General features: G+C 38.3%; 1 protein-coding gene across 3 annotated transcripts in view; it reads right to left on the bottom strand.

Moving 5' to 3' along the window:
- Nucleotides 1-6,274: 6,274 nt before the first annotated feature.
- The window catches only part of dtnba (dystrobrevin, beta a), a 47,198-nt gene continuing 28,280 nt past the window's right edge, over nucleotides 6,275-25,192 (bottom strand). For 2 of the 3 annotated variants that reach the window (XM_079255641.1, XM_079255642.1), the window contains exons 11-22: nucleotides 23,732-23,803; nucleotides 22,471-22,548; nucleotides 21,940-22,027; nucleotides 21,713-21,792; nucleotides 19,740-19,853; nucleotides 16,340-16,436; nucleotides 16,099-16,119; nucleotides 15,756-15,909; nucleotides 13,611-13,700; nucleotides 13,415-13,462; nucleotides 10,969-10,999; nucleotides 6,275-8,397 (exon numbers count right to left, since the gene is read on the bottom strand). In XM_079255641.1, coding sequence (XP_079111767.1) covers nucleotides 10,992-10,999; nucleotides 13,415-13,462; nucleotides 13,611-13,700; nucleotides 15,756-15,909; nucleotides 16,099-16,119; nucleotides 16,340-16,436; nucleotides 19,740-19,853; nucleotides 21,713-21,792; nucleotides 21,940-22,027; nucleotides 22,471-22,548; nucleotides 23,732-23,803 — 850 coding nt within the window. In that variant the 3' untranslated portion in view covers nucleotides 6,275-8,397; nucleotides 10,969-10,991. The remainder of the gene's footprint in view (nucleotides 8,398-10,968; nucleotides 11,000-13,414; nucleotides 13,463-13,610; nucleotides 13,701-15,755; nucleotides 15,910-16,098; nucleotides 16,120-16,339; nucleotides 16,437-19,739; nucleotides 19,854-21,712; nucleotides 21,793-21,939; nucleotides 22,028-22,470; nucleotides 22,549-23,731; nucleotides 23,804-25,192) is intronic. The other variant, XM_079255643.1, reaches the window with a different exon arrangement.

Consider the following 25,192-nt stretch of genomic DNA (forward strand, 5'->3'; position numbering starts at 1 on the left):
TTTGGTAGGATGAAAACCGTGAAGAATTCTTTCAATAATGTGACCTCAAGGGATTGTTGGACAGCAATGTCGCCTTTCCTTTTATAAAGGATGCCCTAATGTTCTTTAGCTAAAAGAGATTAAAAACAAAGGAAGCAATGAAGCTCATTTACTTAGAACCTAAACAATAGTATTGTTTCTAATTATGGCACCCACTCAGACACTTCTGGGTCATTTCACTCAGTTAGAAACCTTCCTGAGTCAGAAATAACTTAGCATCAGGGTGGTTTTATTTACAAGCTTTTCCAGGTTGTAATAAACTGAATGCAAAATAGTCTGGTTGTTACTTTTATGGCAAGGATGGAAGTAAATTTATGTAATTCTATTATATAAAAACAGACATAAACATATTAAATTTATCTGGATTGCACATGAAAATAAAATATTTTTGCAATATGTGTTATTAATGAATACTGCAATTTCAATATTATCTGCTGTTTATATAAACAAATACTGTGATGGTCAGTGGTAACTTAAGGTGTATTAAAAAGAGCTGTGTTCTACTTCTACGCCTTTACATACTGGTTTCTTATGAAGCATCCACAAAAGCATAAAATTGTCTAAGCAAAAGAGAAACAGGATAAAATTGTGGGGGATTTTGAGTAAATATTGGGGGGAATTACGAACATCTTTTAGTGGCTAATTTTTAGCCTGTAAATATTTGCTGGCAATCTTTACAGGCTAATTCTCATTGTAAAGGTGAAAAATTAAGTGTTCCAACCATATCAAATCAAATCAAATCAAACTTTATTTATATAGCACTTTTCGTGCTTAAAAACAATACAAAGTGCTTTACATTATAAAACAATTTACATCAAAATAGATAAAAACAGATAAAACACTAACACACATACACATCCCCTTTCACCCACCCACAACCACCCTCACCTATGCCCTATTTGCCCTGTAACAGTTAAAAGAAGTTGAATGGCCAGGTGCATTCAACTGGCCATTCAACTATCTAATAAAACTTTAACTAATGTCTTTAAATGGGAGAAATAATCAGCAAAACACAAATTTTCCTACTTTTTGTGCCAAGTTTATTTAAATCAATTCACATGGAGTCTGAATACACAATGTTTATTTTTATTTTTATTTTTAAAAAGCAGTATATTATTTTATTTTATTCAAATTAAATTAAATTAAATTAAATTAAATTAAATTAAATTATAAAGATGGCACCATTAGAAAATGAGCGTATGTGTGCGTTGAAATGCATTACATGCTAAAATGCATGAGGCAAAAAATGAATTAAAAATAATAATACATTTTAAAAAAAAAAAAAGTGGTAAAAAGCATTGTAACTGCCTGCATTTACAGACCTCAGAAAAATTCTTAAAGTACTTTTAAACCAAAATTTAATGAATTTCAACAGCAACTATTTGGTGATTTCCACTTCGCTGAATGATAAATGACACGTGATCAGTAAAACGACTCTGAATGAACTGTTGCTTCAGTTTTCAGGTCTGATCAACGTTTGTTTTGTCAAGCTGATTTTCTTTCCACAAGAAAGGGCTTAAACTGAGTTTGACCTCTGAGAAGAAAAAGGTGCACTGATCTTTACTACACAGGGTCATAACTGCAGTGGGTGTGCTGGGTTAGAGCAGGAGACCAGTGGTTGGGGAGGGGGTTATGGGGTTATGGCAGCGGCAGTGAGGTCACAAACAACGGACACCCTGAATGAGTTCAGTTCAGACAATGGCTTACACCCCCAACTTCCACACCCTCACAAACGCACATGTGACCTCTGAAGGAAGTGCCTGGGAATTGTGAGAATTGCTAAACGGGTGGATGTGTTTATTTACTGGATCTTGTGTGTCTCTTTCTGAAGTGTTTAGATCTTGTTTTGTGAGAATTTGGGATTGTTTTTAGGCAGATTACAGAGTCTAAAAAGTTAGATTTTAAGGCTACAGAAATAGCATATTTAGTGGAGTTTGACCTTTACTCAAGTATAAAAATTTAAGATACTTCAGGTTTTTAAGATAACGTGTCTCGACTTCATTACATTTCAAAGAGAAATATTGTCCTTTTATCTCCACAATGAGTAACATGACCTCCAGAGCACAAAAGTTCATCCATAAAATAAAAAAAACTAATTGAAGAGTGACTTTGGATATAAGCTTTGAATGCAGCAATTAGAGAAAAGCCATCAGTGTTTATCAGCGTTTCCCGCCAAATACTGATGGATTAGTGTCTTGTGAGTTTGTTTCCACCACGTCAAGCTTTTCTGCTCAGGTTAGAAACGACTCTCGAAGAAAAGTAAATAAATTCAAACCCAGAGAAAGTTTAAACATTTGCCCTGTTTCACATAAATGTTTACCAAAACTAAATGAACTCTAAACCCTTCACAAGTCCACAGTTCTTCGCACACACGCTCTGCCAGTTCAATCAGACAAAGACAACAAACCTGAGTTAATACAGGTTTATTTCCAGCATACTGAACACAACTGCTGTTACAAAAGGTTGCATCTGCATCGGGATAAACCTAAGAGTCTTTTTATTTCTTGGCTCTAACTTGGTTTGAACTCAGCTGAGGGCTTTTCCTCATTCCTTTTGAAAGAATTCAGTGTTTTCCCATCAAATGCTGTATTTTATGTCCTGTGTTGAACCATAATCTTATAAAGAAAAAAAAGGAAGAAAATATTACATTTTCTAAAGGATGCTGCTTAAGCTAAAATTCCCATTTGTGCTCCTTGTGGTTCAACGGTAACAAGGTCAACCAGCCCTTCACATTGCCAAAATGAATAAATAAATAAAATTGTGCTTAATTTTTTTGCTGATTTGTGCTGCTAAAAGTTTTTGAGTTTGCTACCATAATTTTGAAAATACAAAAGCTTAAAAGTGATTAAAAGATTTTAAACACTTGGTTTGACAGTCGATAAAATGGACCAATTACAGTTGTTCTTTTAGCAGCATTCATCGGGTTACTGCTTGACATTTGATGACAAAACTTGGCAACACATTACAATCATAATACAAATCATATACTTAAGTAATGTGTAACTAATGATGAACTAATACATTTATTAATGAAGACTTTATTATGAATTCCTGTTGCTCATTATGAACTAATGATGATCTTAACATCGATTCATATTTTTACTTGATCCTTAATTGATAATCCATAAATGTACATTAGTTCACTGTTAATTCATGAATATGATGACATGTTTGCCAGTTTAAATAGAAACATATTTAATTACCTGCTACTGATTTTCTTTTTTATGATTTTTTTTATTTTTATTTATGAAAAACACACTCAAATAAGTTCATTTGGGTGAAGATGAATGCAAAAGCACTTTGAGTGACTATTAAAGATTTATTGTAGGTTTATGTTTGGTTTTTTTTTTTGTTGTTGTTACTAAAGCAGCTATGTATTTGATATAAAGCATTTCCTTAATATATCAGTCTTATCTTTATTAAATGCATCAATACAGTGATATTAAAACCCTAATAATAACTCCAAGCGCTTTTACATAAATTAACAATGAACTAATGTTCATTAATTTACAATTAATTAGGGGTCAAGTAATTACATGAATCAACATTGAGATCATCATTAGTTCATGATGAGCAACAGGAATTCATGATTCAGTCTTCATAAATTGATGCATAAGTTCATCATTAGTTACACATTACTGAAGTATATGATTTCTACCATTATTGTAAAGTGTTACCCAAAACGTTAGAAGTTTTCTTAATATCTTTTAAATAACTGCAGCGTGAACAAAACTTCTAACAGCACAAACTATTTTTGTTAAATGTGGGTTATGTGTCAACTGACCCCTGTAAATTTTTTTCCGTGTCTTCAAACTAATAGCAGCACAAAACTTTTCTGCAGTACCAAACGTAGCATTCATGTTTGACCCTTATTTTTGTCATATTTGAAGAATGTGGGCTCTGAATAGTGGATGTTAATGATAAAGTAATACCTTTTTATAATTATTTGAAAGAAATAAGCTGAACATCAAATATTTTCAACATCATCTTACATGCCAACATACTGAAGACGTCAAGAGTGTTTTTTATGCCAGTTACAGGCTAATTTATCAGCATGATTACTTATATTGTCCTCCATAGGGACTGGTCGTCCCTGACTTCATGAGGAGGTAACTGAGAAATTCCCCTGTGAACAAAATTATTTATTTTTTAAAAGGGTTAGTCATGAAAATGGCAGCTTTTCCTAGTTTAATACCACGGTATAATATTCATTATGATACACTGTCCATTTTTCAAAGCGTATAGTGCAAGAACTGGACTGGGACCAGTGTGTCTTCCAGCAGCTCTGCTGGGATTGGCGTCTTAGATAAGTACTCATCCCAAGCGGCTACACCCTGACTAGACCACAGCAGATCATGATGATTTAATGTGTGGTCATTCTGGAGTTGTTAGGGGGGGGGACTCCTGATTTCTGTTTAGCATTTGTTTCAGCTTAGTTAAGTTGTTCCATTTCCTTTTATTTTATTATAGTGTGCGTTATAAGTTAATTGCTGTCAATGTAACTTACAGAGTTTATAAAGACTTTGAAAGGTTTGATTAAATTACCCATTCTCTTTTATTTAAATAATTAGGTGCAGCTATTTACAGATAGGAATTTTAAATGGAAGTGATGATTTGGTAAAGAAAAAATAACAGTTGGTGTCACAATAGAGGGGAAGAAGGTTAAAAACCTCTTCAGTTTTAATAGCACCTTTCCGAGAAGAAGCAGTATGTCATTATTGGCAGCTCCCATTCCCCTGCTGCTCTGTGGAAATCCCTCAAGGCTCTGCGTTAGGATCCCTCTTTTTTTTTTTATAACTACATCTTCCCCCTTGATCTTCTCCCAGCAATTTCCAACCCTATGTGATGATGAATAACTTTCCGCAGCAATAAACTCCACTGTTAAGATTAACTGCACGCGTAACATAAAAATCTAAAAGTCTTAAAACATCGGAATATCAAATAAAATTTTAGTTTTGGCTTCAAAGGCTCAGAAAGATTGGAGATTTCCATCTGGTTCTAGAGGTCTCAAGTCTGTTCTGCAGCCTTTTCTCATCTTGAATAAGTGGAGCTGTACAAGTTGATCTATCTTTTCATGGCTGCCCTCCCTGTGCCGGGTTCTGCTGGTGGTTTTCTTCCCGTTAAAGGGGAGTTTTTTTCCTTCCCACTGTCGCCTCTTGCATGCTCAGGATGGGTGATTGGATTGAAGTCGTGATTCAATGCAATCAGCTGCCTTCTATTGTAGGCTATGTATGAATGGGCTTGAAATGATGTGTGTGTAAAGTTCCCTGTGACAACACTGTTGTGAAGTGGCGCTATACAAATAAAGCTGAATTGAATCTTAAAAACATTTAATGACTCAAGCTACCACTTGCTGTCTGCATGACAGAAACCTTCAGCTGCTGCAGTCATACGTGTATTACTGCGTTTTAGTCTTGTCTGGAGCCTACACCAAATGTTATCTTTATTTCTTTATCAGCCAGTTTTGCATCCCTTCTTTATTGTTAATTCATCAAGTCCAACCAAACCCTTATTCCTCATTAACTGTCTGACCTCCTCTCTTACATCCAGACCTGGAACCTCTGGTCCGCTCTCCATTCCCAACACCAGGCTGCAAACCTAAAAAGGTTTAAGTTGGCTACTTTTAGTGTTGCAGCTCGAGCTCTCTGGAAAGTCCTGGCAAATATTTTCAGATCTAAATCCCAAGATATCTTCAAATAAATAAATAAAAATCCTTTGCATCCCCTCTGGGCATTACCTTAATAATTTCTCCCATGATTATAAAAAAAAAAAAAAACCAAGAGAAAAGTACATATAAAAAGTAATGGTTTGGTGTTCTGAAATTCCTAAAATGGTGGATTTTATTAGGCTAGTAGGTCATGCTGACCAAAAATAGATTAGATTTTCTTAGGATGAGCCTCCCTTCACAACTGACCCAGAGATTTTTCATGTAAACTTCCCTGTTAGCTTCCACCAGAGGAGCTCTCACGTGATTTAGAAAAGCTGTATTCCAGATGAGGGATGTTCAGGGATTTTACAAATGGATCCCTTTCCAAGATCAGAGGATAAAGTGTGGTTTTTACATTTTTCCCACAAAGACTTACAATGGATGTGTTTGTTTTGCCAAACTGCAGACATGAACAGATCAGAAGGGAATAAAGAGCTGAGGTCATGGAAGAACCAGTCATGCATTACATACTGATGTTTACATGTTACTGTGCAGCCTTGAATCCAAACCAACAGGCAAGAGTTTGATGTTAAATATCATTTATTGCAGATAAAACACAGATCCACACCGTCAGTCACATCATCAGCTCCTGCAGGTTCGAAGCTGGAGGTGTTTACAGTTTCATGTCAGGACAAGCCTGTCTAGTCAGACTCAATTTTTGTCTCTCGCATGAGTTCATTCATTTATTAAATCACTCATACAGTCAGTCATTCCCTAAAGAACAGAAACGTGATAATCCAAGTCTCAAGCAGCCAGTCAGAGAACGTCGAGAGGGGTGGAAACGGAAGGAAAAAAAGAGGCATAAATGTACATAAAAACAAAACAAAGCAGCCTCTAAAATAAAAACCTGAAGAGTTAAAACACATTTTCTGATAAAAACGTTAAAAAGTCTGAAACAAACAACTTTGGGTCATGCTGGATTTGCATGAAGATTTTTTTTGGGGGGTGTTGCAGAGCGTAGTTTAAACTCCACAAAACTACAACTCCCATGATTTCCTGCAAATAACAGACAACTTGAACAGCAGCAAAGATGAGCAGAATTGGCTGTGCAGCATTTGGACACTGGAGGATACCGATTAGGGTCCTGTCAAGTTGCTGCTTTAAGGGGTTTATTTCTTTTATACAATCTCAAATGAAGGAAAACAAGAAACTTTGGATAAATTTAGTAAAAGCAGCATTTTGTTTTGCTCTTAATCAGCATTTAAGAACATTTTAAACACTGCAACAGCTTCTGTGACTGATGTATTTTATACTTTGGTAAAAAAAAAAAAAAATCCTTTCATAAGATTTGCTTCACCCAACGAGTGAAAAACTCTCCGACTAAACTGATATCTTAGAGGCCATTTCTTGGATAAAACCTTTTTTTTCTTGTGAAATATTAAAGTTAAGCCCTCGTAATAGGTTGATCCTGACCTGAAAAGGATGTTTGCCGTTTTCTTTTTTTTAAGAAGAAACAACAAAAGAAAAAGGATAAAGATGTTCATTGGTGTGTGAGTTTTATCTCACAGCTCCTGCATCAAGTCCAGGCAAGTGAACTGACCTCTAATTCTTCAGCTGTTGCAGGTAAATATTTCAGACTTTGCAACTCTTTTGGAAAACTGACCCTGTTGATACCAAACACCACACTCAAACACACACACACATCACATTAATCAGATATATGCTCTTTGACTGCAGTACCGAGATACACAGAAGTCGGAACAACTTGAGCTGCCATACCATCACACACCGCTCTATTCTCATCCTGATTTCAGATAAACTTTAAAAAGCGGACGACACGACAGCTCCCTTGATGTTCAGCCAAAATATAGCACCAGATAACAGGGACAAAAAACTTCTCAGGGTGCTTGACGTAGAGAAAATTGTTTGCTTTGAGCAAGCGGTGATAAAAAAAGGAAAAAAGGTGGAGCAGAACTAAGGTTCATGCTCATATATTTGTACAAGCAACACCCATTTCAGCTCTATTTTTGCTCCACTTTTATCAGGAGTGGCAACTTGTCGTCCACCTGTACACACAGGCAACGCTTTCAGGACAAAGAAAGTCTCTCTGTATCGCCTCAGCCAGACGGGGCAGCTTGGGATCACTCCGTTTAAAGCTTAACGTCTCAGCAGGATCTGACCACACACACACACACACACACATATACATAAAACCACTCAAAACCAAATGAGTACATGCCAAACAAAAAAACACAACAATAAATAGTAAGCACACAGTGCTGAAACTTTAAACTTTACACATCTTTTCACCTTTTTGACTTGCTTTTGTTTTTCTCTCCGACATGCTTTCATTGAATACCTCCATCCCTATCCTCAAACTTCATCCTTCACAAACATCTTCCCACTTCCACGACCCTCCTGCACCTCAACAACGGTGAGAACACATGCGCTACAGTACGAATCAGTAGGTTTCCAAGTCCTCGTTTAGCTATGCATGATCAAGTCACAGCAAGAATAAAACTACAGGGATAACACACACAGGGAATCACAGCTATACATCAGTAGGGACGCAGCGGTCATTTGGTGTCCAGCATCGTGATTGGTTGATTGGCAGAGGAGCTCTAATCCCCGATGAATAACGATGAATATGAGAGGATTCACTTCAGTCCCGGCAGGGTCAGTCGTCTTTGGCTGTGATGAACCATCACTGTCTGAGAAAAGAGGAATCACTCAGTCAGACAAACAATCAGCAACTGCTTCAGATTTATACTGGATTCACACTCGCTGCGTTTCTATACGGTATGGCCGGCGCAGCATAAGATCTCGCACTCGAGCGTATTGTTACGCCCTCGCGCTACAGTTTCTCATCTGTGTTTACCACAAAAACTCTGCAAGAAGCTGCTGGACTAAGAAGGTTCATGGTGCTTTCTGGATCCCAGCATGATGCGAAACTGAGCAGTAACTTCATATTCATAGTGCAGAGCAAAAGTCGTGAGCCACCAACATGTCAGTAGGAAATAAACGCTTCAATTTATGGACCACGTCCATTGTGTTTGTTCACGGCCGATGCTTGTCTAGATCATAGACTGTATATAAAGAGAGATGGAGGTAGCCTCCGTGACGTCACCCATAGGTTTCTGAAAAGCTGAATTGAAGCTCGGTGGGCGGTCTCTTGGCAGAGGCATGCCTATCGTCTCGCCCGAAAAATAAAAAAGATGGGCAAAAAGGTAGGGCTGAAAGGGGGGCTCATCAAGCGAACTCCAAGCATTCTGTAGCTAAGTGCTAACCGAGCTAACCCAGAGATAACAGGAGCTAACCAGCTAACAGAGGTAAGCGGGCTAACGCTAAGTCACGTTCTTAACCGGCTAAAAACCGCGGTTGTTCTACGTTCTTCTTACTTGAAGCGGGAGATCGGGTACCTGTCAATCAAAAAACCACGCCCCTAAATATGCCGAATTTTGAGATCAATTACTTTTAAACGGGCGAGTTAAAAAATGAAAATGAGTGAAAAAAATTCACTCCCCCCCACAGTTGCCATGAAAGTAAACCTGACCTATAAACCGAAAATGGATTTTTGAACCAGGCTGTAAACATGTTTATTTCTGCTGTGAAGTTGGTCCGTTTTGTCTCGATTCCTTCTTGTGTCTTTAAGGCTACTAGCTGTGTTTTTCATGCTCAAAGGATTTATATACCAGTTTTACTGTGAGGCAAATAAGCCCTGTGATTTTGCAACTTCTCCCACTTAGAAATCATGGAGGGGTCTTAACATTTTTCATATTAGGTGCATGTCCACTGTCAGAGACATAATCTAATCTAATGTTATTGTATGTTTTTTTTTTTTAAATCTATCAGCTAGAATTGTTAGTCCACCTTTAGAAAGTCCACCTCCACTCCACTTATTATCCTCTTTGGCCTTAATTCCACTCACCGTGTTTGGAGGAAGAAGAATGATGAGTACCATCCCAACAACACCATCCCTACTGTGAAGCATGGGAGTGGTAGCACCATGCTTTGGGGGTGTTTTTCTGCACATGGGACAGGATGACTGCACAGTATTAAGGAAAGGATGACCAGGGCCATGCATTGTGGGATTTTGGGGAACAACATCCTTCCCTCAGTCAGAGCATTGAAGATGGGTCATGGCTGGGTCTTCCAACATGACAATGACACACAGTCAGAATAACCAAGGAGTGGCTCCTTAAGAGCATATCAAGGTTCTGCAGTGGCCTAGCCAGTTTCCAGACCTAAACCCAATAGAAAATCTTTGGAGGGAGCGACTTTTTCTCAGCGACAGCCCAGAAACCTGACTGATCTAGAGACGATCTGTGTGGAGGAGTGGGCCAAAACCCCTCCTGCAGTGTGTGCAAACCTGGTGAAAAACTCCAAAAAACGTTTCTCCTCTGTTACTACAAACAAAGGCTACAGCACCAAATATCAACATTGACTTTCTCAGGTGTTCAAATACTTATTTGCAGCAGTAACTTACAAATAAATTATCTTTTAAAAAGTCATACAATTCCAGATTTTTTTCTTTAGATTATGTCTCTCACAGTGGACATGCACCTAAGATGAAAATTTCAGACCCTCCATGATTTCTAAGTGGGAGAACTTGCAAAACCACAGGGTGTTCAAAAACTTATTTGTCTCACTGTATGTAAGTGGCTTAACACACACAAATACCTGCATTCCTTTGAACACCATCAGGTGCTCGAAACCACAATAAGAGATTACAAAAATGTCTGGAAGTAAAACATAAAGCAATGAAGGATGGCACCAGACTTTTGCACAGTAAAAAGAAAATACCACATATGAGTTGTAATGTGTTAGAAAATACATTAAAAGCCTAAATATCAAGAAACATCAGCTTTAACTTCTTGCTGCTGAATTTAAAAGGTTGCAGAATAAACCGGGTGGTTTGTAATCCTTGTTTATACTGTTAGTTCTTGTTTGCTGCAGAAATGAACTTAAAATAAAGCAACACAAAGACGATCTGAGGGACTCAAACACAGACGTTTGGGAGGCCTGTGCAAACAAGTACAGAAATGAATAAACAAGATGTTGAGTCACTCAGCTTTTTTCCAGAATACGGATACTTTTTGCCCAACAGTCTGCCTTTTCAAGGAAAAATACAAGCATCTATGCAGAATTGAAATTAGACTTGCTGAGGTTATTAAATCCTGTTATGATTGCATGAAGTGCTAAAAATGTGTTTCATCATTTAAAAATAACCAAGTTTATTTAATTTAATGCTCTGCAAAACTTTATGTTTAGGGAATACTTACTGCTTCTGATGTCCTGCTAGCTGTTAACCTGCTAAGAGAAAAGAAAAGATGATTTAACCCAGAACAATGCGCAGTGGGAAAAAACTAAACAGGTGCTGCAGGTTTTTTCTCAGAAACTGTTTTAAGTATCAGATCCGTTTTAAGCACAGGAATATTAAAAACACTGTACTTGGCAGGTACCACACAGGATTCTTATTATAACTAAGACTTAACTGTGCTAAAGGTGGGCTTGAACCCTGCCATTCTGGCCATCGGGGATTAGTAGTGCAGGTTAGTATTCTAATGCACATTGATGCTGAGTCAAGGAAGTAAGTTTCAGCACTTCTCCTCTGCAGGCGGTCCTCTCGTAAAGAGGAGGGTTCCTTAAAGTTCAGCTAATGAGAGGGCACGTTAATGATGCTTACTACACTGCAGACGAGAGCATCTGAAGGAGTGGAACTGTGGATTGGGTCCCACAGATGCAGACGTTGCATGCTTTTGAAGTCTTGGCGAACAGATAGTGATGTTTTATGAATTTAATATGCAAAAAGTCAAAGAAAACACAAAGTACTTTTGGTCACATATAAGTAGAATTGTGTATGTTTTATATTTTAGGCATTCTGCTCCAGCCAGCATCGTGTAACTTGACTCTTCATATTTCATGGTACTTTTTACTGCTTTCAGTACAATCAGAAGAAGAGATTGTACAGCTCTGTCAGCCCTGATTAGACTCAAATCCCACTTATAACCATTATAACAGATTCTAATCTATTCTATAATTATTTAGCAGATGCTTTTCTCCAAAGCGACTTGCATCTGAGAGTTAGAACAACACAAGCAAGAAATCAAACAACAGGGGACCTGATAGATACGTGTGACTGCTGCAAGTCCGGCGGGATGCAGGCGTTACTATGTAGTGCTGGAACTGGAGGGAATTTTTAAATTTTTTAAGTTTTGTGCACTCTTCCCTTCCTGCAATAGACCCTTTGTTAAAATATGAGGAACAATTGATCCCATATTGTCTTTTTTGCAACTAATTCAGTGCTGAATTGTTGCAAAGAACTGGAAGAAGAGTAAAATTAACCCAGATTAAAGCCGTTCTTACTCACACAAGTCTCTTTAATTATGTGGCTTTTTAATATCAGAGCTATGCGAAGCACTGCTGGGAATTCTGCAAGCTTTTGTAAAACACTTTGGAAGAAATGTTGACGGGTGCCAAAGCAGCTTCTGCCAATTTAGTGGAGAGTGGCAGCCACTAACAAAAATGAAACACCTGTTTGGTTATAGCAACAGATGTAGTGTGATGGAGGGGTTTCAGGGACAGGCATTGACATGAAGACACACCTAGAGTATGATACACAAACCAATTAAAAGTGTGCTCATTAAATAAAACCTGTTTCCCTTGAATCACTACATATTACTGCAGCTGGGGAGGTGTGTCCGTGACTGTAATTACACGCACGTTGCTACGACAACAGAGATCTCTACCTGCTGAGTCACTCTGACGCATGGAGATGCACATTTTGATATAACTTTTGTTGGGGTTGAGTTGAAGACAGAGTTATGCAGCAAAAATTGGGGAGGAAACTGACTGAGTTTGATCTGAACGCAGAGTAACAGTAATACGGGTGCTATACTTACGTAATAATGGGTCAGTGTGAGAATTTGCACCCATAACTACTAATGGCTAAGTTTTAAAGCTTCCAAAAAAACCCAAAAAAAAAAACAAATGTGAAGCATTTGCAAACTCAATGCCTGCTTAATCTTGCTTTATGAAATTATATCCATTTTTTCAGGATATCACAGAACTTAAAATAACTCTGCAAAACATCCTTCAAGTACAGCTCTGCTTTATTCAGCCTTTTCTTCACCCTGCCCTACTGCGTCAGGGTGAAGAATTTTTTTGCAGAACAGTCTGTTAAAAATTTCAACTCCATCAGAGTATGCGAAAAAAAAAATGTCCAAGGAAGCAGAGCAACTTGTATGCCTGAGTATAAAGCCTCTCTAAAGGACACCATCTATTAAAAACCAAGAGGGCAAAGGTTGGAAAGGATGCAACATCCCTGAAAGCTGCTTAAAAGTCAGAAACTTGTAGTTATATTTGTGTGTGCAGGAGGAACCTGCTGTAACACTTTTTTCTAGAACCATTTCTTAAGTTTTGCCTTTATATGAGTCCTCTGCATCTGAAGCAGTCATCGCTACGTGCAGATATCATGACCCAACTGGTCAATGACCAGTGCAGCAAGAATCATTTCAGTGATTTAAAAAATGAAAAATGCATCTGAATTTGCTCTCAGATGTAAAAATAATAACCCTCTAATAATAACCCAGTCACCCTCTGGAAAAATGTGTTAAAGTTTTTTTTTTTAATTTCAGTTTATCAGCGTTTTTGTTACGTATAACCAATATTAGTTGCCATGCAATTAGTACGATAACTGAGCTGGAAAAGAAAAGTGAAGAAATGTACCTCTGTCTTTCCCATTCAGCAGTCTCTCCTCATCTTCCCGTCCTTCATCTGCTCAGAATGGGGAATAATATAACATTTGAGTAAAAAACAGAAGACATGTCTTTGTTTTTTCCTCCATTTTACAAGTATAAACTGCTAAAACAAATGCGTGGACACCTGTATTATTCAAAGGGAATATTATTATGAGTTTCTGTACCAGAGTGGAGCTCTTTGACAAGCGAGGAGACGGTGTTTGTGATGGAGTCAGCTGCTACCAGAAGGTCGTTCCTCAGATTTCTTCTCGGGCCTGGAAAGTATAAATATGATAAATCTTATTTTTATCCAGCAAAGCCCATCAGATGCTGCGGTCTTTACTAAACCACTGTGGAAACATATTTAAGCTCCAGTAAATGTAAAAGCACAGCGTCTTTCATGTGCATCACCGTATTTTTCTCAACAACTCAGCTGCTTCTTCAGCTTTATCTTCTTGTTTACATTAGAGTGAAGGTTTTACAAAGCAAAGCTAACAGGGTGACACCAATTTAAAACGGCTGGAAATAATGTGTAGGTCTTTGCCTGAACTGAAACTGTGGAATAAATTAGCATAACAGGAAATATTTAAGGGTAAAAGTTTGACCTTTTGTCATTTACAGTAGTCTCCAACGTCCTTTTTGTGTCATCCTGCTGAAAAGGACAGTTTTTAGCTGTCAGGACCAGAAAATTTACAAGTCCCACAATTTAACTGGCTGCATTTTGTCTAAAATCAGCTCAATTCTTCCCAACAGAAGCATTAAGGAGGAAAAAAAAGAACATTTCCAGCAATAAAGTTCGTCTTTGACACTTCTGTTCTCAACACAAATGTTCCTCAACGGTTTGGGCCTTGAGCTATACAAAAACTTAAACATCAGTGGGCTCTCCCTCCTAAATATGCTGATGGTTTGTCCTTGGTGGCCTCCCTGCAGGGAAACTACAGCACCTCATATGGCCAGTACGTTAAAACTCTGGCTTCCTGGTTTCCTTCTTAAGGCCCATTTCTGCTCCCTTATGTACGTTTAAAACGTTGTCATACGTGTCTTTTACATTGCTGTAGTTGTTAACGCCGAGTTCATCGCTGACCCTGTGTTTTCTGCTGGTATTGCTCAGTTACTGCGTCAACTGACGGATAGCAAAGCCTCTTGAAACTGGAACAAACTGTGTGTGTAAGTGAACCAGGAAACGGACAAATCTGTCCTTCAGCCTGCGTATCCGTCTTCTACCTCGAGCATCAGTAAGCCCTTAGGGTGCATTCACACCAGCCTTTTTGTTTCAAATCCGAGTCAGTTTGCTTGGAAAGTCTGCTTCGCTTGGGGAACTGTGCAAACAAACTGAACCGGATCAAAGAAACTGACTCAGTCTGCCTCATGATGTGGGTCTCATGTTTCTTTAAGTAGACAAAATACTAGAAGCAGACACTGATTTCCTCTTCCTGCAGCTGCTTTGGTGTGGCATTATGGGTAAAATGTGATTCCAAGAGTCTCAAAAAGTACTATGGGAGGAAGAGCATTTAGCTATCAGGCTCCTCTCTTATGGAACCAGCTCCCACCGTGGGTTCAGGAGGCAGACTCCCTCCACACCTTTAAGATCGAGCTGAAAACCTTCCTTTTCCATGATTCTTATAGTTAGGCTATGAGCATCTCCTGAGTCTGCATGTACGGGACCCAACTATCCAGGTTATGCTCTTTGCTCTTATAGTTATGGGTAGTCTAGCCAACCATTACTTATGTAGCAATGGGGATTTCACCTGATGCACTGAGAAGTATCTCGCTCTATTTCTCTAATATATTAATGTATAAATATATGCCAATATTGCCGTTTCTTAACTTATTTCTCCTTTTTTCCACAGGTCTTCCTGAATAAGTGCAGTTGTACATGTTGATCTGTCTTTCCTGTCCTCTCCACCCCAACCAGTCGAGGCAGATGGCTGCCCTCCCTGATCCGGGTTCTGCCGGAGGTTTTCTTCCTGTTAAAGGGGAGTTTTTTTCCTTCCCACTGTCGCCTCGTGCAGCTCAGGATGGGGGATTGGATAGAAGTCATGACTCGATGCAATCAGTTGGTTTCTATTATAGGACATGTATGAATTGGCTTGAAATGATGTGGATGTTGATTTGTGTATGTAAAGTGCCCTGTGACAACATTGTTGTGAAGTGGCGCTGTACAAATAAAGTTGAATTGAATTGAAAATGCAGGACATTGTGAATAAATGCTACAAAAATATAGTTGCATGTATGACAGTAGTCTTCACAAATAGCTAATTTCCTTTACCTTTAGAAGAAAAAGAGAAACACAGAGAAAGAGTGATGAATTTCTTTTATTGGTCTCCTACCGTGAGCAAAGGCCTCTTGCACGTCACCCCCTACTCCAGCCAGAGAGTCTTGAGGTGGGTACATGTGCGCATGCGGAGATACGGCACCTACAGAACGGGCGGAGGATGGACTCGGTCGAGATGGAGAAGCGTGAGAAGAACCTGCAGCCTGTGCCTACCAAACAAACACAATAACGTTATTATGTTACATAAATCATACATTAATTGTCTTTCTGTCAGAACTGACAGCTATAACTTTTATGGCCAATTCCTGAAATCATAATCAGAAAACTCAATAATTGTCTATTTAGGGCTGAATCCCTTTTTTCTACCAGTGTGTCCAACATAAGGGGCATAAACTTACTGCCTGTCGCTGTTCCTCATCCTAAAAGGGCCACAAGATGGGCAGTCGGAAACAAACAGGAAGGAAAAGGATGGAAAAGAAGAGGTCAGATGCAGTCAGAGCTGGAAAAAGTGGAATCACAAAGGAGGAAAACATGGCGAGGAAAGCATTATCGCAAAGACAGAAGCAGGGAGATGTGGGAAGATGGGAAACTTTGCCCTCTAGTGTGTGACAACATGCAGAAAATGATATTTAGTGTCACCTTGAGCAGCTTCATTAGTCCCTCCAGCTGCACCATCAGCTCCCTCCTGCTCTCTTGCAGAGACGACATCCTTTGCTCCAGTTCATCTTTCCTTTGTCTGCAACACACACACACACACACACACACACACACACACACACACACACACACACACACACACACACACACACACACACACACACACACACACACACACACACACACACAACGCTGTGTTACTGTCACAGGAATAAAATAACCAAAGCACGCAGAGTCGCTGAGAGCAGACGTGAAACAGCATAGAGAATCTCAAACAATCAAACCCGCCATGGAAAAGAACAAGAGCCCTGAGCTTCAATTCAGATCCTCAAATCATGAATCTTCAGAGCCGCTTTAAGATACAGTTTACACTTAACCACATCTGTATGGTAATCCTTCGAGGCAACTTCATTTCAATAAGGTTAACTGATGAATGAGACCCTGATTTTATTACGCAGACATAAAAGGAGACTGATGTTCCTGCAAAATGGTTCTTGAACCCACAATTAGCCTTGAACGATGCTAAGAAGAAGCCAGCGTGAGAGCTTCGCTGGAGGGAAATGAAACCCTGAAGTGATTGAATGTAGCCGTGGATAACTGGAGATCAAAGGACATTTAACCTAGGGAACATTACGGGAACATTAAGCTTCAAATCCTTGCAAAATTTCTGGAGTGAGCATTCGCCGCTGAGCTGCATGGGTTAGAGAAAAAGCAGTGGTCTGCGGCAGGCAGCAAAACAATGAAACCAGATAAGATGGATCAACATGAAACTGCTAACTTCTTCCAGTCAGGATTGATAAAATGCTCAATCTGCTTTAAGGAAACAAAGATTTAACACTGTATATACATATAAACAGTATGTGGTCTGGACGGGAGATTAAAGCAGGAGTTGTGTTTCATTCCTGGCTGCTCTTCGCACGGTAATAAGATAAATGAATAAATAAACAATTAAAATAAGCATCTGAATCACAGACGGAAAAGAGTTTCATCTCTATTCAGTCCTAGAACAGTGATACAGCAGGAGGAAAGCCAGAACTGACCACTTTATCAATATTCTCAGATTTATTATGAGGCTTTCTCGTGACTTGTGAGAGGTCACATTAGACAGTAATATTTCTGGCTTTATCTTTATTTCTTTCAAATGCACGGTAAATATTTACAGTATGTGCTGCTGAGATGTGAGTCATTTACCCACAATGCACTGAAGGCTACAAAATACACAGACATGGAGTTTTTTTCCACTAAGTGGTGCCACTAAAGCAGCGAGAGGGGAAGGCATTACACTGCATCCTACAGGCCGTGCCGGATCACCGATTCTGACTATCACAGTGTTCTAAGACAGCTGGGCGAGGGGGTTATTTCTGAGTGGACTGCAGACATCAGCCACACACAGCCGGACTGACAGGAAGCCGCCTGCCGTCTTCCAGACAGATAAAAGAAAACAGACTCAATCATTTATCCTTTTCTTTAAAGGGGTGCTATTATGGTATTTGGAGTTTTCTGAGCTTTCTACAGTGTTACAGTGTTGAATCCTCATCAGACATGTGAACGGCACTGTTTTTTATCACCTAAACGCATGTTTGAGTTTGAGTTTGAGTTCCAGCACTCTCTCCGTTCGGTTTCCATGGCGACGAAAAACGCGTCGTTTTAGAGGTTTTTTTTCTACTTGGAAATCCTTGTGACGTCCCGGGGGATAAGGTTCAGTGATTGGTTACCTTCTACTGGTTAACAAGGGCATGTACAAATACATAAGGCGGGTGGAAAACGTCGGATAAAGTTATTTCCAACGATGGCTGGTGAGTTTACCAAAGAGAGACATCCTGCTGCATTCGTTGCTGTGGGTTGCTGTTTTCCACTTCGTTTTCAGGCTCTGATTCAGGTTCCAGCATGTAGGGCTGTATGCTATGTGTTGACATTGTATTTTATTTTTTTATTGAGTTCATATGAGCCTAATCCTTCTGTTTATGAGATGTTACAATGACGGTGAAAGCAGTTGCGGTGCGCGCTTCCGATGTAGTGCAGTGGCGGGAGGCGGGGCTTAATGCGGAAGAGTCTCAGTCCACTCGTTTTGCCCACAGGCTGATCTGACAGCCTACGGAGAGGGTCGGTCTGAAGTAAATAAAGCGATTTGTGACAATAACTCGATCAATCCCAGCCCTTCTGGGCTCAGAAATAAAAATAAATTGAAATGCACATAATAGTTCCACTTTAAGCTTCCAGTCAGTGTCATGGCTTCCACATGAGATGCTACGGCCAGTAAAAGGGTTTCTGTGAGGAAAAAGTGAGCGACATCAACGGGATTTTAAAGTTAAGAGCCAGGACCTCGCTGCTCAGTCGTTGAGTCATTTTCAAAATTATTTCTGTGTTTAAATGTCGGCATATGATTTGTTTTGTTCATTGCCTTTCTTTTTTAATTTGCTAATTTGAAGGAATTTTTTCCTTTGTTTTCTTGTAAAGACAATGACTTCCTTTCAGGCATCAGCTGTGTCCCGTTCCTCTTTTTGACCCTCTGATGCATAAATTATTAAAAAATATTATTAATGCCACATTTATTCATGTACAATATTTTCCTGCTGCAGACATGTACAGAGACACTTTCCTTTGTCTTTCATATTCTTTTTTTTCCCTTATTTAGTTAATTTATTTTATCAGTTCTGTAGAAATACAAATAATATCTTGTCATGTTTGTATAAGAGAAATATTCTATAAAAAATTGACATTTTCTTTCATATTTCTTTATCCCTCAGTGAGTGGCAGTGTGTTGGTGGACTCTCCTTATGTCCACTCAAGTGGGAAACTTGCAAATATAGCATCGTTACTGATAAATATACTAAAAATCAGGCTTTAAATAGATGTCTGCTGCAGTGAACAAGATACCCTTAAGGGTTAAAACTATTTTGCAGCCTTCTGAGCTCCAACACTCCAACACTCTGAGTCTGTGAGGGTTTGACGGTCACTGGAGATGGTTCAAGTAGAGACATTTAAAGCGACAACGTGCCGAATTTGACAGCTTGCTTTGAACAACCAATGGTTGTGTTAAAGCAAACATCCACTTGACCCACTGTAATTTATTCTTTTTGTTTGTTTGTTTTGTTCTTACTGGAAAGCCTAAACCTCCCGTGTTTCAGAATTTTTTGGCTAAATCCACCATCTGTCCCTGCCATCTGCTATCTGCGGTGGAAAAAACAACACAGCAAAATTCCTGCCGATTCCACCGTGCGGTTTGTAATGTAGGAACAATGCAGGAAGAAGAAAAAAAAAAGCCGAGCTGAAAATTTGCTTTTGAAACTTCCTCATGGCTCAGAAAACATCTGAATAAAAACAAATAAAATATATTCTTTATTGTTGAGGCAGTCTGTTCCTTGGCAGACTGCATCTTTACCTGAGCAGGCGAAGCTCAGCCAGCAGAGTTGGGTTGGTGCCGCCCTTCTCCGGGCTGTGCTGGCACGCTGCGTCATGCTCCGCACGAAGACGTTTGATCTCTGCCAAGATCTCTCTAGGAAATGAAAAACACACTGGTCAGCAGAGGCTGGGAAGTGCTACAAGCAGCATGAGAAGATGTGGACAGAACACTCCTCTGCAGGTTCTCCTTTCAGTTTTGGAATAATGCATGTTTGAGACTAAAATATTAGAAGAAAAAGTTTCCACCCTCGCTGCGGACATTCAGCGCAGGAAGTAAATCAAACAGGAAGGAACGGGACGTGTTTTCAACGTGAAGCAACAAACACTGCCGTCCTTTCAGAGAAGACACGACGAGGCAACAGTCAAACAGCTCACTTCTGGAAATCAGTTTAAAATGATTTTAGCAAGGATAATGGAAACCCAGGTGAAACACACGGGACACGACAAACAGCAGCGACAGTAGGGGTGGGAAAATCGAATCGAAAAATAGAAAATCTGGATTTTTTTGCTTCACAATTTTAAAATCGATTTTTTGTTAAAAAATCTTTTTTTTCTTAAATAAATAAAAATAATCCATTACAAAATTTTGGTAATTTTTATTGTTTTTATTGATCTTTTTACTTAGCAGCAGAATGATGGTCTGGCTACTGGGTTGTTTTTTTCCCTAATTGAAAGCAAGAAAAATGAAAAGGTTTTATTCATTTTTTTGTTTTTAATCTACAAAAATCAGCAATATCGAAGAATTGTGAGAATCGCAATTTAAATCGAATCGGCACCCAAAAAATCGGAATCGAATCGAATCTGGACAAAAGCATATCGTCACAGCCCTAAGCGACAGTGTCGTTCATCACGCTCTAACATCGTTTGTCTCCAAGGAATTCGATTGGTTGTGATATTGGCGGGATTTTTGGCATTTTCACGGCGGTACGAGACGAATAAAGCATGAAGTAAAGTCGGGAGATTTAGCTTAAACTGACAGAAATCTCGCCATTAACTCGACTTTACAAAAGAGAAAAAAACAATTTAAAAACAAAACAAAACAAAGAAGTTAAAATTTCTAAGAAAATCATCATTTGATGTCAGATCTTGAGGTTGATTCTGAAAAATTAATGTTTTACCTGAAAAGTCAATCACACCTTCGCTGACTGGTTGCAGTGCCTGTGCAAGTTTCTTGTATCGCATCGCAAACCCCTGTACGCACGTCTACATGAACGAAGGTGATATTTACACTTGTGTTATGATTTAATCTGTAAAAAGAAGAATGAATCCTTCCTGTCGTCTCCACCCCAACCAGTCGAGGCAGATGGCTGCCCTCCCTGAGCCGGGTTCTGCCGGAGGTTTTCTTCCAGTTAAAGGGGAGTTTTTTCCTTCCCACTGTCGCCGCGTGCAGCTCAGGATGGGGGATTGGATGGAAGTCATGACTCGATGCAGTCAGTTGGTTTCTATTATAGACTACACATGAATTGGCTTAATATGATGTGTATGTAAAGTACCCTGTGACAACATTATTGTGAACTGGTTCTATAGAAATAAAGTTGAATTGAATTGAATTGAATTGAGTCACACAATAGTAGTATTCAGTCAATAAAAATGGGCAATGGAAAAAAAGATGGCTTCCATTTCACAAACCTGAACAAAAATGCAACAAAGACACCTCAAAGTATATTAAAGACAATCTCAAGAGGTACGAGAGCTTTCTTGTCTCCTGATGAAAACACGATGAAAAACCAGAAGCATTTATAGGAAGAACGGGCAAAAATCACTTCAATGCAAACAGAAACAGATGATCGCAACAGAAAGTCTTAACAGGTACTGCCTACTTGTCTAAGTAAGTGTTAATAACACAATTAATTATAACCCGAGAAGAAAAAAACTGAATAAATGAAAAGTCATTTATCATTAACTTCATGTAAATTCTGATGAGGCATCTCCGTGCATTTACGTGTGATGTACCTGTTTTTGCACTCCAGCTGAGCAATGAGTTCCCTCTTCTGCTTGTTTGCATCGAAGTTGATGCTCCGTGTTGGGATCACCTTAAACACACACAACTTAGTAAAGCTCTTTATTTTTTTCATCTTTTAAACAATAAAAACAAAGTTTGGCTTCTTGACAACTCTCACAGAATCTGTAACATCTCTGCGCCAGTAAAACTAAGAAGATTTGACATATTTTTGACTCACTCCTGCGCCCTCTGTCTCCGCCAGTCGGGAGGTGTATCGAGCGATCAGTGCATGCTCCTCATCCTGCCTGCTGGGACTGTCCACCGTCCTGAAACAAGGAGCGAATAAGCAAAGTATTCACATGTTCACTCATGTAGCATCAATTTCAATTTAAAATCAAGAAAATTCATCAGTTTAAAATTACTTTTTTTTTTTTTTTTTTTTTTAACTAAATCAACTTCTCACTTCTGGTTTATTGACATAAACTAAGTAAACCTTTAACCAGTTAACCAGATGACCAGCAACGTAGCTGCAACTCATTAGGTTTGACAGTTTATTAGCTAATATACTCGTGTTTGGATATGAAACTTTTTCAGAGTTCAGACAAGAAATAAGAAGCATTGCTGGAAAACTCTTTTCCTGCTATTTAAAGCAGGTGGATGTCTTGCTTTGAAATTAATCAGGAAGTCTGAAAGTCCTGCACTGCTCTCCCCTCCTTATACCCTCTTATGTAACCCCCCCCCCCCCTTGCTGTGTTCGTGCTCCTCTCACCGTGGGCTGCTCTGCAGGCGATTCACATACGCTGCGATCAGAGCGTGCTCCTCGTTCATTCGTTGAGCTGCGGCCAAACTGTGCAGCCAAAAACAAAAAACAAGAAAAAAAACCTGTAAAAAGTCAGCATCCCACTTGCTAATAATGATGCATCTATCGCTTGATCCTCCTTCATTAACTGATGAAATTTCATCCAACTATTTCTATTTTGTCTCTACTGAACCCTTTGTAAGTATGCCATGATTTAATATACATTTATGGTTCACACAGCTTCACATATTGTCTTATATATATATATATATATATATATATATATATATATATATATATATATATATATATAATATTTTATATATATATTGTATATCACATCTTTAATGTGCATTGTATATAGTATTTTGCTCGTTTTGCTTGTTCTTTAGATTTTTTTTAACTCGTAGTGGATTTTAGTTATATTTTTATTTTTATTATTATTATTTACTACCTATTTGCACTATCTACTTTGTTTGCACCTTTCATTACTATTTGCACCCTCCTTGTTGTTTCTGAGAGCCTATGTAACAGTGAATTTCTCCACTGTGAGATAAATAAAGTCTTATCTCTATTAAAGTCTTTTTTTCATGCTAGCATGTTATAGTATACAATCAATTTGTACATGTCTGTGTAATACAACAAAATCACACTGTCAGGAAAAATACCATTTCCTTTACATTTGCCTCCCAGAAAGAAGAAAAATATTTCATATCTGCCTTAAAAATATAGATGTAAAGAAGTAAAAACTATTATGTAATCCAAAAAAAAACCCAAAAAAACATGTGACTCTTTAACAAGTCTACTGCTGCTTTAAGTTTCAGCTACAAATAAGGCTAAGTTTCAATATTCACATAAAACTGTGTTTCTTTATGCTGCTTTATGTATGGGAACAGATAAAAGCACACAATGAAGTTTTCTATGATGCAATAAACCATTTTGTAATGCAACAATATTCAATCCACAGTGACACTAAATTAGAAAAACAGCAATTTAAACATTAAAAATCTACCAATAATTAAATAAAAACAGTTTTTGTTGATGACATTTCTTTGTTATAACAGCTAAATACAATAAATTAAGTGAACTAAATAAGCACTTGCTGCCAAGTCAGCATAGATTAAACTTGATTTATGTGGTTTAATGGCCACAAAATTGCAAAATTCCAATCAAACACAAAATATACAACACAAAGCTGATATGTTACTCCAGCTATCATGTAAGCTTTTACCTCTTGGAGGTCTTGGGCACTGGTGTAGACAGCAACATGGTCTCGCTGGGGTTCCCAGTTGCTCTGGAGGGGCTGCAAGCACAAACACATCATGTATTGGAACCTTATAATCAACAATGTAAACACAAAGCAATCACTAAAACTCAAAGGCCTGCCTGTCTGAAAATACACCTTCTTACACTCACATACCCGCACGCTGTCATGTGCTTTTGAGTGCATTCATGCAACAGTGAATCGAAAGGGTCTGAGCAAACACAGACAGGCCAAAGATCGACAGAGGCAGAGAAAAAGACAAAGAGACAAGGAGAAAAACTGGAGATCAAAAGGGAAACTAACAAGACAGAGGCTCTTAAAAATGTCGACTTGTAGGAGAATTGAATGTGACAGAGAACTGCTGTAAGCGTACTCACTTCTCTGTAGAGTTCTGGCCTGAATATAAGGTTAATGCCTGCAGGTCTGCAATGACCCAGTGTGCTGCAGTTTGGACAATCAAACACTACAAATCCTCCACAAAGGGGCGGAGCAACCAAAGCGTTATGCTACTGAGGTGAGACTGTCATGTTATTCATGGCATCTGAATTTAAATGCACCAGTGACTACCTTCTGTGAGTTTATAGCCTGCCACTTGGGAGTCAAGGGGAAGAAGAATTTGTCACAGTTAAACATTAACAAGACAGCTGCAACATTTTCTGATCTAAGGTTAAGTAAATGTAAATGTTGTTTGTCCTCCCGTTGCTTCAGTGACTTTAGATGACACAAAGTGTCAGCGATTACAGATGATCCCCATCATGATCCCAGTTAAGGACAAAAACTACAATGAAACATATCTGTAAAAGATGCCAAAAGAAACATAAAATCTGCCCAAAAACTAAACAAAACTATCAAATCCAATCAGTTACACAAAGAATAGTTAATGCAAGGTTAATATTTTATTTGAAACCTTCAACATTTATTTAAAGGTGGAGTATGCAAGATTTTCAATATTTTCAAAATAAATTAACTAATAAAATAACTACAATCATAATTACATGGTTTTTTGAACATGTAGGTTCCATATTTGATGCGCTGTTAAATTACAAGTTTAATTAATGACAAATGACAAATAGCACTTTTTTTTTTTTTTACTGGTAGGCAAACATTTAAGAAGGGTCTTTGTCATTAATTAAACTTGTAATTTAATAACACATCAAATATGGACAGACTGGAACCTACATGTTCAAAAAACCATGTAATTATGATTGTAGTTATTTTTTAGTTAATTTATTTTGAAAATATTGAAAATCTTACATACTCCACCTTTAAGAATTAAGTTTAACACAAATGTGTGTATTGCTCTTTTATGTGTGTTGCAGCTTTCATAATGGTTGCAACATAATATTGAGCATAAAAATAAGACGATAAAAATCACTAGATGTGAATATTCCAGATACAGAGCTCACTTTAATGAGAAAATATTTCAAA

Source organism: Telmatherina bonti, assembly GCF_933228915.1.
Source record: "Telmatherina bonti genome assembly, chromosome: 16".
NCBI lineage: Eukaryota > Metazoa > Chordata > Actinopteri > Atheriniformes > Telmatherinidae > Telmatherina > Telmatherina bonti.